The sequence below is a fragment of the Copadichromis virginalis genome, linkage group LG9, assembly GCF_057382275.1.
Source record: "Copadichromis virginalis isolate Kocher_CV1m ecotype Utaka linkage group LG9, C_Virginalis_male_GT1.1, whole genome shotgun sequence".
Taxonomy (NCBI): domain Eukaryota; kingdom Metazoa; phylum Chordata; class Actinopteri; order Cichliformes; family Cichlidae; genus Copadichromis; species Copadichromis virginalis.
In genome coordinates this window covers 2,403,774-2,424,850 of record NC_140626.1, presented here as the reverse complement: position 1 = coordinate 2,424,850, position 21,077 = coordinate 2,403,774, and the positions used below count along the sequence as shown (strand labels likewise).

Genomic DNA, 21,077 nt, shown 5'->3' with positions numbered 1-21,077 from the left:
TTCTCCCAATTCCTGCTGCGACTCCATCCGTGATATCCAGCGACTGTGTTTGTGCTCCCCAACTGTCCACTTCGTCCCAGAAAACAACACACGACAGGTGAGTAGGCTTCCTAGCCGACAACCTTACTGCAACACAGAGCTCATTGACACTACCGGCTTAGAGTAATAATCCAGCGCTGACTGTCGCCGGACCACACCGTTAAATACTTCTACCCAAGCTGAAGGAAGCTTAGAGGTAGCTGGCAGAAAAATTAAGTGCGGGTGATCCAGCTTCATGCAGGGTTGCTTCTGGGTTGGAGGCCGCCTGGCTGATTCTTTTCCGGAAAGCACGAACTTCCATAAACAAATGCACAGATGAGCAGGTCGGAAAAGGGAGAGAAACACACACACATATAACAGGCAGGTTGTCCGGGGAGGACAGTCCGATTATGACACTAGCTATAGCTCACAGTTTAGGTTTCACGTTACAAAGTTTTGTCTCATAGTTCATAATTTTCTAGCTCACAGTTCATAGTTCATAGCTTTCTGAATTTCTTGCAAAATTACTGTTTGTTGTTATCAAATAAGTCACTGTAAATAAAACACTGTATCCACGTCAGTTTTGCCTTCATCTGTGTCTGCACTTGAGTCCACACACACATGGCCACCTTTTGGAGGAAGCCGATTTCCGCCGCTTGTATCCACGTTGTTGTTCTTTCGGTCACTACCCACAGCTCGTGACCATAGGTAAGGGTAGGAACGTAGATCGACCAGTAAATTGAGGGCTTTGCTTTTACACGCAGCTCCCTCTTCACAACAATAGACAATGAAAAAGACCCCGATATACCTAAAATCCTCCACTTGGGGCAGGAACTCGTTCCCAACCTGAAGTGGGCACTCCACCCTTTTACGGCCAAAGACCACCGCCTCAGATTTGGAGGTGCTGATTCTCATTCCCACTGCTTCACATTTGGCTGCGAACGAGAGATAGGGTGAGTAGTTCAGTCATCTGAGAGGGGCTCAGAGTAGAGCCGCTGCTTCTTCACATTGAACGGAGCCAGTTGAGGTGGTTCAGCGATCTGACAAGGATACCTCCTGAGCGCCTCCTGGTTGAGGTGTTCCACCTCCCACTGGGAGGAGGCCCCAGGACAGGATGGACACACTGTAGTCCGTGCTGCAGGGAGAATGGACTGCCATACCCATTATGTGTCTGTGAGCGCGAGGGAGGGGAAAAAAGGAGAGTGGAAAAGTACGAGTTGTCACGGAGCAGAAACGGGAGCTGGAAGCATGTAAATATAATAATAACCACTGCACCCAAAAAGAGTGCCTGACGAGCCCAGTTGTAAGTAAGCTATTAAGACTCGACTGTACACCGTGTTCTCCTCCAAAACAATAAGTTCTGTTGCAGCAGCCTTTCAACGCCTCTCTCTGTCTCTCGCTTGCAAAGTCGACCCAGACAACAAAGTAAAGCTAGTTTTCAGCTATGAGCCCGACACGAACCCGACATATTAGCCAGAGGTCCCTTTACTAAGGTTCGGGGCCGCGGACCTGTTTTATATACACACAGAATAGTTTTCTATACGAGATCGCTGCAAAAAGTGCAGCCTTACCTAATGTCCACCTACTGTTACTCATTTATATCAAGATTTAAATCTAGTTGGTGTTGGTATGGCGAGTATCCTTAAGTAATAGTAATAAATCACATAGCAATAGAACATTCATGTAGTTGTAAAAAGCATGATAATATATTAAGTAATCCAAAGTATTCAGAATACATTACTCTGATTGAGTAACGTAACACGTTACAAATACATCTTGGGGCATGTATTCTGTAATCTGTAGTGGAATACATTTTAAAAATAACCTTCCAAGCACTGTAGATATTGCAATGTTTAGCAAAACTGTTGCTACAAGGCAACCTTTCACCTTCTCTGGTGTTTTTAGCATTAAAAGTCCACCTCCTGAGCAGTACAGAGTGATGCCTTGCAGAAATGAAAGCACAGAATGGGTGTGAAGCCTGATAACACAGTAATGCTGGACTTACTGCTTCCCTCTGTTATTGAGTGTGATAGAAATCAGTATGAACTGATATGATCAGTCATTTCACTTGCCATAAAGATGAAAGTGCTCCAGAGAAGAGTCACATATGATTGTAATATTACGCACTGTTGAAAAGAGAATAAAAAACACATCAAAAACACATAGGATCTTTCGGATCAAGACTTTTTGCCTCCATGACGTTAATGCACTATAGCACACAATATTGCCTGTAAAAGCTAATATTTAAGCAATGTGTCATAAACCCTAGAGTGTGGAGTGATATTAATAATAATTGCACATGTTTTTTTCTTAGATATGTTAGCCTCCCTCATGTGTTTTTCTTTTTTTCCTGTGGAGAAAAGGCAAATCGCTGAGTTTAAAAAATGAGTAAAAGTGTCTCTTTTCTGTGCCACAGCCTCATGCAAAGCTGTTAATTTGCCATGTGGGAAACATTATGGAGCCATTAGAGGCTCTTAAATTGGATTTAAGGAGGAAAGTCATTATTGTCCACATAAGGAAGATTTCAATTGAGAGTGCTTCATGTGATATTCGATATAACTACCATATTAGAGGGAAATGTTGAATCAGATTCTCAGGCAAGGATAATTCTTTGCAGCATTGGGGCATTAACTTTATTTCATTTTAATAAGAGTTGTGGATTTGTTCATCTTTTATTTCCCTGCTGAAAATGTTTCTATATTCTGTATCCTTAAAGCAAAGAAATTGGTGTGGTCAGTAAAGCTTCATTGCTATAGTCCAAGCAGAATTTCTTTGACCTAGTCTTCTCTTTATTCTGTAGTTCTGTTTATTGCCTAAATGGATGGAAGAGCCATAGATTTCCAGCGCATTCACAATGTAAAGTATAACATCTTTTAGGAAAAATGAATCATACCTTTATTATTGCGTTAACTGTTCAGTACTGTACTGTGAGCAGGAGAGATTGGAGGAGACTGTAGGAGACAGAGAAACAGAAAAGAGAATCAATCACTTATCTGGCTATTGGAGCAGAACTGGAGTCTGGATATATTTAGAGTTACTATTGGCATAGTAAGGTGAGCTATTTACCTTTCGGTATTTATGCTTGGTTACACCCTGACTCAAGGGCGTAGATTTGGTTTCGGCATTGGTGGGGACGGATGATTCAACCACCGAACTGTTTCTTTGTTTTTCCTTCCTTTTTGTCTTTGCTTCTTGATAAAAAAGGAAAAATATACTTGCCTACATATCGTATTCTACATGCTTTTAAACCATTTAAAATTACAATTCATAGTTTTATATGTGAATTATATAATGTTAAATTATTATTAAACAAATGATTAAGTATTTTAGGCTTTAGTTTACTTCAGCCATATTCCACATAAATCAGGTAACATACAAAAATAAAAATAGCTTCAAATAGAGTCATGACAATAAAAGAATATGACTTTAAGGACTTAACAACATTACTTCAGTTATAGTACATCCACATCTGTTATACATTTAGCACTAAGGGAACACTGAATGACCTGGTGGTTTTTGTCCATAAAACTACTCATCTAAGATTACTACAAAATTATTATTGTGTGCTTGATGTGCCTTTGGCCCTGGCTCTTCCCTCTGACTGCACTAGGACATATTGCCAACTGATAAAATGACACATTGATTCCTGCCATAAAAAAAGTGAGACATGTCAATTCAGATTCTTTGTCAAATGTACACTAATGAATCAATTTACATCAGCAGCCTAACCAATTGTCATGATAATAAATACTAGTTAATCTATAGCACCAAACCATCAGTCAGTCACCTGTGACCTCGCCTCTTCACCTCTGTCCGAGCTACAACATGGCAGAGCTGCCTCTGTCACCTGATGAATAACAGTGAGATACTCCACATACATGCAGTCACACATGTGCTTCAAATACAGTAATGAACCACCAAGTCATCATCCAATTCCACCTGTGATCTTGTGTCACCATCACTCTCTGAGCTTTGTGTTGGTTCTTCTGTCACCTGACAAATAGGAAATACATGACAATAAGAATAAAATGTGGAGCTGCTTCAGTGTTTCTGTCACTTTGTGCAGATCTTGACTCGTCAGTAATGTTTGTAGGGTAAATGCATTTTTAAAACAATTTGTGCAAACTGCACTACAAGGTGGAATATTTGCAAAATCATGACTACCTCACGATATTTTGTCTCAAAAATTAACCCTATGAATATGTCAGTGCCATTAGAATGAAATTATTGTGTCACCAACATTTTAATGTTAGACATATAATTCTAACGGCCTCTGTAAACTAATATCCTGGCTGCTCAAAGCTGCCGTTTTCTCTGACAATCAAAATTAGAAATGCTGCTCTGAGACTGAGAGAACTAACAGTGCTGCCTGTTGTACAGTTAGTTTCCAAAACACGTTATTCATGGTTAACGTTAATTTTAGACTGACGTGGGCTATGCAGGCTATGCTAGGCCAAAGCCTAGCATAGCCTGCAATGTTATTATGACGTACACATTTTACGAGTAAAGTTGACTTTAAGTAACTTACAGGTCTCTTTGAAAAATACTTTCTTATATCCAGGTTCTTCCTTTTTGCAGCCATCCTCCTCTCCTCCTTACAGGTCGTTGCAGCACAGGGTTGCTGCTGCTAAAACTAGATAGAGCTCCCTGAAAGTCACAGCCAATCACATTGGCCATTTTTGTCACATGAGGTTGGACTCCGGTAGAGACCGTAATTTAACTCTTTCTGCACCGCTGGGTGAATGAGAAGTTGACAGATCGTTTTTTTTTTCCACCTTTCTATCGGGTTTGTTTTTCTTTACTCAAAGAGATCAAATTATTGGTGGGGACAATTCAGTAATCGCTGGATATTGGTGGGGACATGTCCCTTCTGTCCATGCCAAATCTACGCCGTTGCCCTGACTGGAGCTGAAACTGCAAATATGACTTTGATGTCCATTTTTTCAGAAAGAAACTTACATAATTATAACAATTTGAAGCTACTTTGCGAGCAGCACTAACAGTGAAATTAGAAATATCCTGTCTCAGAGTGACGCTGAAAAACTAGTTCATGTTATTACTTCCAGGCTGGACGACTGTAATTCATTATTATCAGGATGTCCTAAAACCTCCCCGAAAAGCCTTCAGTTAATCAAAAATGCTGCAGCAAGAGTACTGACAGGGACTAGAAAGAGAGAGCAGATTTCTCCTGTATTGGCTTCTCTTCATCAGCTCGCTGTTAAATCCAGAATTGAATTCAAAATCCTGCTCCTCACATACAAGGTCTAAAATAATCAGGCCCCATCTTATCTTAATGACCTTGTAGTACCATATCACCCTATTAGAGCACTTCGCTCTTGCTCTGCAGGCCTACTTGTTGTTCCTAGAGTACTTTCAAGATTAGGCTTCAAACTTTCCTTTTTGCTAAAGCATATAGTTAGGGCTGGACCAGGTGACCCTGAATCCTCCCTTAGTTATGCTGCAATAGACGTAGGCTGCCGGGGGATTCCCATGATGCATTGAGTTTTTCCTTTCCAGTCACCATTCTCACTCACTATGTGTTAATAGACCTCTCTGCATTGAATCATACATGTTATCAATCTCTGTCTCTCTTCCACAGCATGTGCCTGGTTCTGCCGGAGGTTTCTTCCTGTTAAAAGGGAGTTTTTCCTTCCCACTGTCGCCAAAGTGCTTGCTCATAGGGGGTCATATGATTGTTGGGTTTTTCTCTGTATCTATTATTGTACAATCTACTGTACAATATAAAGCACCTTGAGGCGACTGTTGTTGTGATTTGGTGCTATGTAAATAAAATTGAATTGAATTGAATTGAAATAGAATCTTGGCATAATCACAGTATTTTTATGGACTTCCTATCTTTTCACTTCTTCAACAGATTGATTCATCCAGAAGGCAGTCTTCAACATCGGCTGCAGACTCATCCACCCCCACTGCTGCTGTTCCACCTCTGACACCTCAGCCACTACACACCTCCTCTGCTCACTACTCCTCACACCCAACCACAGCATCCAGCACACAACCAACACACGACTCCAGCCTGTCTCTCTCAACCATCCAGGTTTGGAGGGAACCGAGGAGGATCAGAACCAGGAAGGCAGCAGGTCCAGATGGCATCAGCTCAAGGGTTGTCCTGTCAACTGTGTGGGGTGAATGCGCACATCTTCAACCTGAGCCTAAGGCTGGGGAGAGTCCCACAGCTCTGAACACCAATGCCAAAGACGTCCCAAGGACATCAACAGCTACAGATCGAAGGCTTTGACATCGCACCTGATGAAGACCCTGGAGCGGCTGGTCCTAGCTCAGCTTCGGCCCCTGGGAAGCTCATTACTGGACCCACTTCAGTTTGCCGACCAGCCTGGCACTTGGTGTTCGCGCGCTCTGCGGTAGAGTACCACTTCCTGTTCCTGCTCAAACACAGTGGTGTTTCTGAGTAGCTTATTTGCTTAGCAATTTAAATTAACAACTTTTAAATACATTCTTTTTCATAGTATAATCTTCACGTGCTTCATCCGAAGCACACTTTCTGTGTACTCACTACCCAATTTATAGCCAAAGTATTCACTCACTGTCTCTGTACTGTTTCGCTAGCTTAGCTTAGCTCGTAGCCGACTCGTTAGCACCATGGCTACTTCACCTGCCCCTCCTGCACTTTCTTGCTCATTCAATTCAATTCAATTCATCCATCCATCCATCCATTCGCTTCCGCTTATCCTTTTCAGGGTCGCGGGGGGCGCTGGAGCCTGTCCCAGCTGTCATAGGGCGAGAGGCAGGGTACACCCTGGACAGGTCGCCAGTCTGTCACAGGGCCAACACACAAGGACAGACAACCATTCACACTCACTCGCACATTCACACCTAGTGGCAATTTGTATTATCCAATTAACCTATCCCCACAAGCTGCATGTCTTTGGACAGTGGGAGGAAGCCGGAGTACCCGGAGAGAACCCATGCAAACACAGGGAGAACATGCAAACTCCACACAGAAAGACCCCGGCCTGATGGTGGAATTGAACTCAGGACCTTCTTGCTGTGAGGCAACAGTGCTAACCACCGTGCCACCGTGGTTAGCACAATTCGATTTTATTCATATAGCGCGAAATCACAACATAAGTCGCCTCAAGGCGCTTCATAGATACAGAGAAAAACCCAACAATCATATGACCACCTATGAGCAAGCACTTTGGCAACAGTGGGAAGGAAAAACTCCCTTTTAACAGGAAGAAACCTCCGGCAGAACCAGGCTCAGAGAGGTGCGGCCATCTGCTGCGACCGGTTGGGGTGAGAGAAGGAAGACAGCTATTTCGCTTTTTTTCAACAAACATAGTCATTAGTCAGAAGTATTATGTTTGGCTGATAAGAAGGAAAAAGAAACTCAATCAACTACAAAAAGGTTATTTAGAAAATCATCAATGAACACACAAAACATATAACATAGCAGAGGTGGGCTAGAGCAACATAAAACTACACTGTCAGCTAAGAACAGGAAACTGAGGCTACATTTTGGACCAAAATTGGACAAAAGATGATTGGAAAAACGCTGTACTCCAATTGCACCCACAGTCACCTGATCTGAGTCAAGCAGAGCATCTTTGGAATGTGCTTGAAAGGAAAATGATAAGCAGCTGACAAATCTGCTTTCTGTAATTAGAAAGCAGTCCTACAACTTTTTCAAAGAAAAGAATAGGTAATGAACTCAACCGCCATGGCCTGTATGCGCACGTGTTAAGTCCCTGGCCACATTTTGGATCAATGTGTCTGGATTGTGTCTTTAAGTGTCTCTGCAGGGCCTCCTTCTGATTGGGGAGCTGTCTTGGGCTGGCGTTGACCTGGCAGCTGCTGATTGGTGCCCACTACCAACTGGCAATTTTAAAAACCCTGTCTCTAGCAGTTGTTCTCCTGGCAGCAGTTGGCAGCAGGAGCAGACCTGTCCTCAGCATCCAAACACTCAGTTTTGTGTGCATCTTATGAGAACCATTAGGTTTTGTATACAGTGTTGTAAATACTCTTGTCCATGTGTAAATAAGCACTGAAGCAGAAAGGGTGATCATTTTTCATACAGTTTCTCTTGTTTATTAAAATTGGGAGTTAGAAATAGTGTTTGTGTTTGGTTTTGTTTCATGCAGGTAGCACTTTTTTGGAACAGCTTTTTTTGTTTATTATTTTGACCAGCAATTATTTTGGAGTTAATGCTTTCACGTACCTTTAACAGCATATTAGCTATTGGGTCTGTCTTTGGGGACCGGGGCGGGGACAACGTTTCTTTAACCCTGCCTCCACTTTCCTGTCACTTTTCACTGCATCGATCTAATAAAACCAGAAATAGGCAAAGACAGCACATTTAAAGTTTACTGAACAACGTTTAAACAGGCTTCTGATTTACTGGGAGAATGCGGTGTGGTCAGATGAAACCATAACTCTTTGGATGCCATAATACACACCGTGCTCTATTTGTTTTATCATCTGATGACTTTTATTTGTGATCACTACGTTGAATGAAAATAATGTGTTTTATGTGTGACTCACAATGAAGCTTATAATCAGGCTACTGTTTCCTGCCAGAGTGGTTGGGAGCTGTGTTTAGTTGCATGGTAACTGCTAATTAAATGAAAATGTCAAATGCAGCGCACATGTTATGTGTGGCTGCATGTAATGGGCGTGTGTGCATTTTATTCAAAGTCTTTGACCCACAGAGACAAAGTCTTTTCATCATCACGACGGAAGACTTGACAAACACTAACAGGGTAACTAAACAGATTCTATATAAAGATGTCTATATAAAAAGAACAATTCTGTTAGAGTAGATCCCTAAGGAAATAGTCTGCTTTGATGAGTTCTTTAGCTTTCCTATGCAATCATCTACAGTATGTTGCTCTTCTTTTACCAACGTCTGTAGCTTTTCGGACAGGAAAGGAGGCAAACCCTGGTTTATATATGGAAGTCAACAGAAGGCATGTGGACTGTCATTCTCATTGTCATTCTGAAATGTCATTCTCACCACACTTAATGCAGTTTCTAAAACAGATGCTTCTGACATGGAATTCCCACCAGGTGTCGGTAACAACCCATCCAATCCACACATGCAAAGAAATTAAACTATAGATGTCCATAAATTATGTGTAATAATGAAATGTGGCACGGGGAAAAAAAGCATTGAACACATTAAGAAAGGAAGGTCCCTGAGAGTGATATCGGCTGTGATGAGAATAATGGCATTAAAAATTTTCAGTTACTGGAACATGCCGCCATTATCAACACACGAGTCAGATTCTTTCAAGTCTCTTATTGCCAAGATACCAGCAAGAGGAGTAGGCCTGCCATGTAGATAGACTATTTCCAAATACATAGACAGTAATTATGCTAAAATTAAATTCGAGCTCAGAAAGACATTTGAGGAGTAGACTATGTCTCTACAACAGCAGACATCTGGACTGAACGTAATAAAAGCTATCTTGTGTAATGGTACACTGGATAAATCCACACACCATGAAACATGGGAAAGCAGCACTGGCATGCAGAAGTTGTTATACTCATGACAATATTGCTGTTGAGTTGGACGACATTCACTCATACTACGACATATTCCGCAAAATACCATCAACTGTCATGGACAATGACTCAGTTTTGTCAAGGCCTTCAAAAAGTACCAGCCAGTTGAGGAGGATCACCAGCACACCAACATGACGTTAATACTTGTGCAAAATGTTAGTAATTAGGAGGAGGACGGTAAGTGACGGAAGTGACAAGTAAGGTAAGCGACCCATGTTGTAGGTGACGTCAGACGCCGGAGAATTGGCGGAAAAAAAGCAAATGGTAGCATAGAGATTAACAAAGGTTTTTCAAGCTTCAGTATTACCAAATATACTAATCAATTGTCATATAACTAACAACATCTGTTCTATCATCTCCAACACCCTGGAGGACAACGGGGAGAGTTTAGACGCTCTCCAAGAATACATCGACCACTGTTTTCAAGATTTAGTAATGAAGAAGGCCCAGAGTGCATCCTCCCCGGCCAAAATTGAGACGCCGTCATCGAAGAGATGTCGCCCGGCAGACTCCCCCGGTACAACATCGCCTGCCGGCAAAGACATCGCAGACATCCTGGAGTCAATTGACAAGCGATTGTCCAGTTTCGACGCGAGGCTGTCCCTGGTGGAGATTTTACACCGGGAATTTAAATCTCTGAGAGAATCCCTGGAATTCAGCCAGCAGCAGGTGGAAATGCTTGCCGCTGAAAATACCACGCTACGGGAGTCGGTCAAATCTCTCACCGATAATGTGACCCAGCTAAACATTGAAAATAAAAAAATAAAAGAGTCCGTTATCGATCTACAAGCCCGTAGCATGAGAGATAATCTTGTTTTTTCTGGTATTCCAGAATCTGCCGGAGAGGACGCGGAGGCAACGGTGAAAAGCTTCATCAAAATCCACCTGAAGCTGCTGGAGGACACCGTAAAGAACATCGACTTCGATAGAGTACATCGCTTGGGGGGCGTGAGGTTGCGGACCGGGAGACCATGGCCTATTGTGGCCAAATTCGGTCAATTCAAACAGAAGGAACAGGTGAAGAGTCGCGGCAGAGAGCTGAAAGGAACGGACTTCAGCGTGAACGACCAGTTCCCCAAAGAGATCCTGGAACGACGCAAGGTCCTGTTCCCAGTTCGACGTAGCTTCATCCAGAAAGGCTCCCGTGCTGTCATCGCCGTGGACCGGCTCTACGTGGACGGACAGCTCTACCGCGACCCCGGCACCACACCGTGGTTATATTGACTGCACTCCAGATAAGAACCCGCTACACTCTTTTCTTATTCATTCACACTTTCTCCTTTAACATGGGTTTAACCTAGTAATATCAATATGATGTCATAGCAGATATAACACCGTCACCCTCCGTCATTACTTTAATTGGAATGTTTCCGTTTCGTTTCTTTTTTTTTTTGTTTTTGCTCACAGTTCATGTGGTTTCTTTCTTTCTCTTGTCTTTCACTGCTGTGATCACCTACTTCCCCACTCACCTACAAACAACACCCTCTATTTCTCCATATTTTCACACCACAATCACGCAAACACATCCGCTCAACGGCAGCACATTCACAACAGCCTCACAGCACGCACAGACTTGCAGGACACATAACACAAGCCACGCTTGTTCATATTAGTGAATATTCACACACATAGTCAGACTTATGGAGCCTCTCACTACACTTTTTTTTTTCTCTCTCTCTCTTTCTATTTACAAACAAGGGATGTTTCCACATTCTCTTTTTTTTTTTTTTTTGGCCTGTCCCGTTTGGCTCTTTTGCCATCAGAATTGTTGTCTAAAGGCAAAGAAAGATGCCTAACGGGTGGTATTTACTTTACCAAATTGACCATCCCAGCCTTGCCGTAATGGTCCATTTGATTCACCTTTTATTGTTTATTTTATTTTCACTTACTGAATACGGGATAGACTTGACTGGGGGAAAGAAGGGGAGAAAGAAAGAGGGAAAGAGAAACAGCTGAGAAGAGGGACGGGGGAGAAGGGCAAAAACCAAAAACCAACAGAATGAGCAGAAAAAGAAAAAAAAGAAGAAAAAAAGAAAAAAAATGCATATATCAATCACCTGGATCACCTGCTGAGAAAGAAAAAAGAAAACAAGCAGAAGAGAACAAGAGTAATAGAATAAACAACATCACAATGATATATGGGAATATGACAGTAAATACTAAATATTAAACATTATTGTGCAGCACATAAGATCAACAGAACACAGTGTGCTTTGAGGTAGGAGCCAAAAAGGGTGTAGTTTGTGGGTGTGATCACCCGTGTGTACACCTGTGAGCATGGACGTGCTTGTTTTTTGTTTTTTAAAAGGTTCCTTCATGTAATGATCTGCTAGAGGGTGTGGGGGGGCCACAGCCCCGTCCTCCAGGGCATGAAGCAGGTATGGAGGAGATCAAAACTCCAGACATCCAGAGGCCCCCAGAACACAAGAGACCAAGGAAGACCAACAGAGGGGCAGCCGTGCCACTGTCCCAGAAAGAGCCGAGGAGAGTCCCAGATGAGGGCTCACCCAGCAGCCGCGGAGCAGAAGCCAGGGGGAGTTGCAGTGACGCGCCCGTGAGCTCCGCCGGCAGCCAGCCGTGCCTGAGTGACCGAGCCCCAGGCCGAGAGGCCGGGGGCACCCCACCTCCGAAGTGGCCCGAGCGAGCCCCAGGCTCCAGGCCCCGATAAGCGGCTGCCAAGGAGTGAGCTGGTGTGTACCTGGGCGCCCACCCCCGGACACAAAGAACCACCAACGCACCGATGTCTGAGGGAGTCCGCCACTGGCAGGGGAAGTGGTGGTGGGTGGAGATAGGCCTCCAAACCTTGGAGGGGCTAAGGTGTCCCCAGAGAGGTGGCGCCTGACACCCAACCTGACATATAGACACAGAAATACAGGCACACACAGATACAAACATCCATTCCCACCCTCATGCTCTCATATGCACTTACTCCACACTCAACCAACGTGGAGACAGACATAAAGAGACGCTGTACACACGATCACACTCCCCAAACGTACTCTGCGAACCGGGTCTAGGTACCCTTGCCCCTGGAGGGGGGAACTGCACCCAGACCCAGGTGGTGTTACCCTTTTCCCTGCGGTGGGGGGAGGCAGACCGCCCCGACTCCGCAGCAGCAGGGAGGCCCCACACTCCAGACCGCAGTCGGACGGCCAACTCCTCCTCCTAGCCCCCCCGCTCTCCACCTGTCTAAACGAAACACCCAGCGTACATCATTAGACATACACACACAATTATGGGCATGCTGAGGTTTGTCACATGGAATGTAAATGGAGCTGGCACCAGAGGAAAGAGGTTAAAGATATTTAACCAGCTTAAAAAACTACAGGCAGATGTTGTTTTATTACAAGAAACTCACAGACCTGTCACAGGTTTAAACGAACTTAAAACACCTGAGTTCCCTAACGTGTTTGCAGCCTGTTATAATTCTAGACAACGGGGAGTAGCAATTTTAATACATAAAAATGTTAATTTTACAGTACTCGATACAGTTATAGATCCAGAGGGTAGATTTCTAATTATTAAACTATCAATATTGAACAAAAAACTATGTATTGTAAGTATATATGGTCCAATGACAGTAACAAACCAGCCATCATTGTGAGATTTGCAAACAGAAAACAGAAAACAGCACTGTTAAAACAAGGAAGGAAACTGAAAGGATCCGATGTCTTCATGAACGAACATCTGATAAAAAGAAATGCGGACATTGCCAGGAAAGCACGTTACTTGAAGAAACAGGGAAAAATTCAAAATACATGGACCACCAACTGCAAAGTATTCATTAAACTCAATGGAACACCGGAACAAGCCAAAGTGTTGGTCATCAGAAATATGGAAGAGCTGGACAAATACTGAGGTCAACTTACTCTGGAGGTATGAATACACATGTGACGTGACACACAACACAACACATGGCACAGTCCAAAAGAACTTCATCTGCATCCGGCAACAATATCAACATGACTCATTGGAATTCTCTTTATGATAATCTGGAACTGAGAACATTTCGATACACAGACCATAATGTTCTAGACTTAGAAAAGGATATAGACCCGGAAAATAATTTCTTCTACAACATCAGCTGTAACTGCTGCTACTTCACTGATGAACAGTTTAAGCACACCATCAACACGGAAAATAAATTATCAATAATCCATTTTAATAGCAGAAGTCTGTATGCCAACTTCAACAATATAAAGGAATATCTAAATGAGTTGACAAATCCATTTGGAATTATTGCCATTTCTGAAACATGGATCAATGCGGAGAAAGGAATGGACTTTGGACTGGAGGGATATGAAGTGAATTTTGTAAATAGAAGGAACAAGAGTGGAGGGGGAGTAGCTGTGTATGTGGATAAAAACCTAAACTACAAGGTGGTAGAAAGTATGACAACTGTAATTGATAATTTACTAGAATGTATAACAATTGAAATTTATAAGGAAAAAGAAAAAAATGTAATAATTAGCTGTATATATAGAACACCTGGCTCTAGTATTCAAGTATTTAATGACTTCATAGAGGAAATATTCTCTAAAACAAATCAAAAAGTTATGTTTATCTGTGGTGATTTTAATATTGACCTGTTGAATACAAAAAAAGCATAAAATGACCGACGAATTCCTAAACACTATGTACAGTTTGAGTTTACATCCTAAAATAACCAGGCCTAGCAGAATTACTCCACATTGTGCCACCTTACTTGACAATATTTTCACTAACAATATGGAAAACAACATTGTGAGCGGAATATTAATTAATGACATCAGTGATCACCTACCAGTTTTTGCAGTTTATGACACTAATTATAAGAAAAATCAGCATGAAGAACAACTGAGATACAGACGTGTAAGGACAGAAGAAACTATGACTGCATTTAAGAACGATCTATTAAATCAGGACTGGGACAAGGTGTACAAAGAAGCTGATATTGATATTGCATATGGCATATTTTTAAGAATATTCATGGAGTTGTACGATAAAAACTGTCCAACAATAAAATACAACAGAAAGCACAAATATTCAGATAGACCATGGCTCACTAAGGGTTTACAAAATGCATGTAAAAAGAAAAATACACTCTATAGGGAATACCTAAAACAAAGAACAAAAGAAGCTGAAAATAAATATAAAAAATACAAAAATAAGTTGACCAATATTATACGTGTATGTAGAAAGGAGTATTATAGTAAAATATTGAACAACAATAAACATAATATGAAAGGAATATGGGATGTTTTAAACGGTATCATTAAAAATAATTCTGGACAACAAAGTTATCCACAATACTTTATCGATAATGGCAATATTATGGAAAACACTGCTGATAAGGTCAACAGCTTTAATCATTATTTTGTAAATATTGGACCAAAACTGGCAGAACAAATTCCTGAGTCACTGCCATCAGTAGAATGTAGTGAAAACCTGATTGATAGGAACCCTAACTCAATGTTCCTCGCATCAGTGGAGGAAAAAGAAATAATTGACATTGTACACATGTGTAAATATAAAACATCCACTGATTGTAATGATATTGACATGAAAATCGTCAAAAAGGTCATTGAAGGAATTGTAGGACCTCTAACATATATTTGCAACTTATCATTTCAGACGGGAAAAGTGCCAAACAAAATGAAAATAGCTAAAGTTGTGCCGCTGTATAAAACCGGGGATAGACGCCACTTCACAAATTACAGGCCTGTTTCTTTACTACCACAATTCTCCAAAATCCTAGAAAACCTGTTTAATAAACAATTAGACAAATTCTTAGATAAATATAAATTACTCTCTGACAGTCAATATGGATTCAGATCAAAAAGATCAACATCTCTGGCATTAATCGAATCAATTGAGGAGATTACGAATGCTATAGATCAGAAACAGTATGCAGCTGGAGTATTTCTGGATCTCAAGAAAGCATTCGACACAATCAATCATGACATATTAATTAATAAACTGGAACGGTATGGGATTAGGGGGGTTGTACTGCAATGGGTGAAAAATTATTTAAGTGACCGGAAACAATTTGTGAAGCTGGGTGTCCATTCCTCATCATGCTTGGACATTGCTTGTGGTGTTCCACAAGGCTCTGTACTGGGTCCAAAATTATTTATTATTTATATAAATGATATTTGTAAGGCATCTGATATATTAAAATTAGTATTATTTGCAGATGACACAAATATTTTTTGTTCTGGGGGGAATCTAAAGGAGCTGCTGGATACAATTACTTCAGAAATGTGCAAAATTAAAAAATGGTTTAACAGGAACAAACTATCGCTAAATCTAAGTAAAACTAAAATTATCTTATTTGGGAATTCCCTTAGAAATGCACAAGTGCAGATTCATGTAGATGGTGTGGAAATTGAAAGAGTACTTGAACATAAGTTTCTTGGTGTGATTATAGATGATAAATTAAACTGGAAGTCTCATATAAATCATATACATAACAAAATTTCAAGAAGTGTCTCAATCTTGAGTAAAGTAAAACACATTCTGGACCACAAATCACTCCACATTCTCTATTGTTCCCTGATTGCACCGTATTTGAATTACTGTGCAGAGGTTTGGGGCAATACTTACAAATGTTCGCTATCATCAATCTTTATATTACAAAAAAGGGCCATAAGGATAATCCATAAAACTGGTTACAGAGATCATACAAATCCACTATTCTTAAAATCAAAAATTCTAAAATTCACAGATCTGGTTCATTTTCTCACAGCACAAATTATATATAAAGCAATAAATAACCTGCTTCCTGACAATATTCTAAAAATGTTTTCTAAAAGGGAACGGGGATACAATTTGAGGGGGGAATTAAATTTAAAACATCCTCGTATCCGTACAACATTAAAAAGTTTTTGCATCTCTGTGTGTGGAGTGAAGCTGTGGAACAGACTAAGTAAAGATATGAAGCAATGTCCAAGCATGGCGCAGTTTAAAAAGCGGTTTAAGGATATGGTTTTTACAGGGTACAGGGAAAAGGTAGAGATTTGATAGGGTGTTCTTGTCTAATATTTTCATGTGTGCGCGCATGCACGGGTTTGTTGGTATGGGTATATATATATATATATATATATATATATATATATATATATATATATATATTAAATATATATAAAATTGTAGATTGTGTATCCTTCAGGTGTTAATGGGGTTATTGAAAATGTGTATATGTGCGTATGTGTGTATATACGTAGGTATGGATAGATAGAAACATATGTGTATATATTAAAAAAAAAAAAAAAAATTACACATAACATATAATGTAATTACAAGGAGGTATTTCTGTAGTCTATTGATACTAGATAGTGGAAAAGGGGTGGGATTAAATAAGCTTATGCTTCTTCCTGCTCCTTTTTGAACATGGACGTTATTTGGAGTTGTGGTTGCTCGTTTTCCTTTTGTTTGCTTTGTTCATTTGTCTCTTTTAATTCTATTTTTTTTTTTTATACTTTTTCAACATGTTCAAAATAAAGATTCAATCAATCAATCAATCAAATGTTGATGAACCCTCATTCTTCCACGGATTTTTTAGTGCACTCTCTAAACACCTCGATTGCACACTCATTCTTGGCGGTGACCTCAACCTTGGACTAAATGAAGACATGGATAGGCTCAACACAACAGGAACTCAGCGCAATTGGCAATCCACAAATATAATCAAACAGTATATGAGCGACTTTTTTCTCGCATGTTCATCACTCTTACTCTCGTCTGGATTATTTTTTGGTCGGCAGCTCACCGCTGAGCGACATTTCAGACACTGAGATTCATCCTATAGCTGTCAGCGATCATGCTCCTGTATCTTTAACACTAATGCACAAGAATAATACTACGCCAAGTAAAAACTGGAGATTTAATACATCATTGCTTAAAGATGAAGACTTTATTAAATATTTTAAAAAAGAGTGGACTTCATATTTAGACTTTAATGACACTCCCGGAATATCTGCTTCTGTTCTATGGGAAGCAGGGAAAGCTGTGATGAGAGGTAAAATAATTTCTTTCTCATCACATAAAAAGAAAGAAGAAAACAAAAATATTCAGGAATTAGAAAAAACCATCAAATCACTAGAAGAAGCCTACGCGTGCGACCAAGATCAGGAAACATTGAACAAAATATGCAAGACAAAACTAGAATTAAATGAAACTATTAATAAAAAAACACAATTCCTTATACAAAGACTACGCTTGCAGAATTTTGAACACAGTAACAAATCAGGTCGATTTCTAGCTAACCAGTTAAAAATAAATAAAGAAAAAACAACTATATGTGCTGCTAAAGATTTATCGGGGAACACAATATACGACCCTGGAAGAATAAACAACATTTTTAGGGATTTCTATGAAACTTCATACTCACCACAAATAAACCCATCTAAAAATGAAATTGATCTGTTTCTTGACAACGTAACTCTTCCAAAATTACTAGACAGTCAAGCAATGGAACTGGATTCGCCACTGACGCCAAGTGAACTCCAGGAAGCCCTGATAAGTATGCCCAATAATAAGGCTCCAGGTCCAGATGGCTTCCCTGCAGAATTCTACAAAGAATTCTGGACAATTCTGGCACCAGTATTCCACGGAATGTTGCAGGAAATTGAGGAAAATGGCAGACTACCACCAAATATGAATTCTGCCAACATTAGTCTCCTGCTAAAACCAGGCAAAGACCCTTTATTTGCCTCAAGCTATCGTCCAATTTCTCTTTTAAATGTAGACCTTAAAATAATCTGCAAAGCTCTCTCAAAGAGATTAGAGAAAATAACCCCCCTCTTAATTCATCCTGACCAAACTGGTTTCATAAAAGGTCGGCACTCATCAACAAACACACGTAGATTACTTAATTTAATAGACTACTCATACAATAAAAACATCGAAACCATAATATTATCTCTAGATGCAGAAAAAGCATTTGACAGAGTTAACTGGAAATTTTTATTTGCAACTTTACACAAATTTGGTTTTGGAAACTCTTTCATAAACTGGATAAGAATATTATACAATTCCCCAACAGCTCGTATCAGAACAAATGACCAGACATCCTCCAGCTTTTGTCTCCTGAGGGGCACCAGACAGGGATGCCCACTCTCCCCTTCACTTTTTGCAATTTTTATCGAACCTCTAGCAGCAGCATTTAGACAAGCTACAACAGTTAAGGGCATAAAATGTAAGAACACAGAACATAAAATCAGTCTCTATGCGGATGATGTGTTGCTTTTTCTGCAAAACACACAAACCAACCTCTCTGAGGTAATTACTCTAATAAACTGGTTTTCAAGAGTTTCAGATTATTCAATTAACTGGTCAAAATCTACAGTTCTCCCCATTAACTGCTCCTTCCATAATTCTTCCTCTGCCCCACTGCAATCCGGAAATATTAAATATTTAGGTATTAATGTTTCTCCTAAGCTTTCAGACTTAACTAAATTAAACCACATCCCACTTCTAAAGAAAGTAGAAAGCGATCTGACTAGATGGAAATCTTTACCCATATCACTCATGGGAAGGGTCGCCACTATAAAAATGATGATCTTGCCAAAAATAAATTACTTATTTTTGATGATCCCTAACAAACCATCACAGGATTGGTTCAGATCTCTGGATTCATATATTTCCAAATTCCTTTGGAAAGATAAACCCCCGCGTATCAGCTTAAGAACGCTACAAAGAACCAAGGATAGAGGAGGATTAGATCTGCCTAATTTTCACCAATACTTCTTAGCCAACAGGCTTCAGTTCATCTCAGAATGGTCAAAACATACCTTCTTAGATGAGCCCTGGCTAGATGTTGAACAGGCACTATGCAAGGATCTAGAGATTTCAGACCTACCATTTATTAGCTCAAACATCAAAAGACATGAATGCTTTAAAAGTATCAACATCAGCTTCTCTCTGACAGCATGGTGGGAGTTTCTAAAAATAACGGAGTCTTCATTAATCCCATGCAAACGTACACCTATCTGGAATAACCCTGACATATTACAAAACAATAATATGATTAATTTCCCAGAATGGAGTTGTAAAGGAATTAAATACTTAGAACATATATTAGAAGGAACAGACTTTATTCCATTTGACAGACTAGTTACACAATATGGGATCAACAAGAAAAGATTTTTAGAATATCAACAAATTAAATCCATAGTAAAAAAGAAATTTAACCTCAGTCAAGTTGAATTACAAACACCACCAAGTGCGGCACATTTTCTTACTCTTAAATCCCCCAAATTACTATCTACAATATACAGAACACTTTCTAAATTAGATGAATCAATATCCATTCCTATTGCAAAGTGGGAAGCAGATTTATCAGTCAGTTTAGACCAAAACTTCTGGTCTCAGGTTTGTTTAAAAACCTTTAAATTGATTAAAAATCCCAGTCTGCAATTAATAGAATACAAAATACTACATAGAGTGCACTATACAGGTCATCGGATGTTCAAGATGGGCTTTACATCTTCCAACAACTGCTCACACTGTCAAGGCAATACACCAGACAATGAAAGTCACGCTCTTTGGTTCTGTCCACCAGTGCAGAAGTTTTGGCGCGAGATATGTGAAGACTTATCAAAGTGTCTGAAATGTAACATTCCAACTTCCCCCTTAGTGTGTTTGTTGGGCAGCTTAGATAATGTCCCTTCAGAAAAGAATATAGCCCATATGGTTTTCACTGCCCTATGCATAGCCAAGAAAACTGTCCTCATGAACTGGAAAAATAAAAACAATCTTAATTCTAACCAATATAGAAATTATCTATTAGATTACATTAGTCTTGATACGGCCTCTGCCACCACATCAGATCAATTGCTCTGGGCTCCTTTGATCAGCTCCATCACCTAGTGGGGGTGGGGGGTCATAGTTTGGTCCCGCCTTCACTGTTGTGATTGGTGTGGGGGTAGGGACAGGCTTAGGGCGTCGGGGGGTTCCCCGGAGGCATCTTCCTTGGGGGGCTCAACCCGGGGTAGCGGTCATGTCCGGCTAGGGGCTCTGTTGGCTCTCGGGTGACTGTTTCCTCGTGGCTGCGTGCAGCAGGGCTAGGGGAGGGTCTGTGCTGACGGATGTGGGTCACTGACCTGGTAGCCTGTCTGCCCCTGGGTGGGTCCGGGATGGGCGTGAGGTTCTGGGGGCGCTCCGTCTCTGGGCTGGGGCCCTGGCCGGGCCTCGGGGCCTTGGGTCCTGGTTTGTGTGTTGCCGGGGTTGTGGGCGGATGGGTGCATGGGGGCCCATCCCTGGCACAGGGTGCCGCCGGTGCATCGAGCCACCTGGGGGGCTCTTCAACTGGTGGGGGAGATTGTCACACCTTGCAGGAGCTCTTCTCTCCTCAGGAGCTCTCTCTGCAGGAGGGGGAGATACAGGAGAGGTGGAGGAAGATCTCAGCCTGGGCGTCTATTGTCTCATGTAGTCTGGAAGATGAGTGGATGGTGGGGTGGGTGGAGTTTTCGCTGTGGTGGGGTTGGGTGGACTGTTCCGGGCTCTGTGGGGCCGGGGGGCACTGCTGGGCT

General features: G+C 41.1%; 1 protein-coding gene across 1 annotated transcript in view; it reads right to left on the bottom strand.

Annotated features, from left to right (window-relative positions):
* Positions 1-980: 980 nt before the first annotated feature.
* Positions 981-21,077, bottom strand: part of LOC146701097 (N-lysine methyltransferase KMT5A-like) — a 37,567-nt gene continuing 17,470 nt past the window's right edge. Inside the window, exons 5-6 of the mRNA XM_085469287.1 lie at positions 2,945-2,969; positions 981-1,153 (exon numbers count right to left, since the gene is read on the bottom strand). Coding sequence (XP_085325413.1) covers positions 981-1,153; positions 2,945-2,969 — 198 coding nt within the window. The remainder of the gene's footprint in view (positions 1,154-2,944; positions 2,970-21,077) is intronic.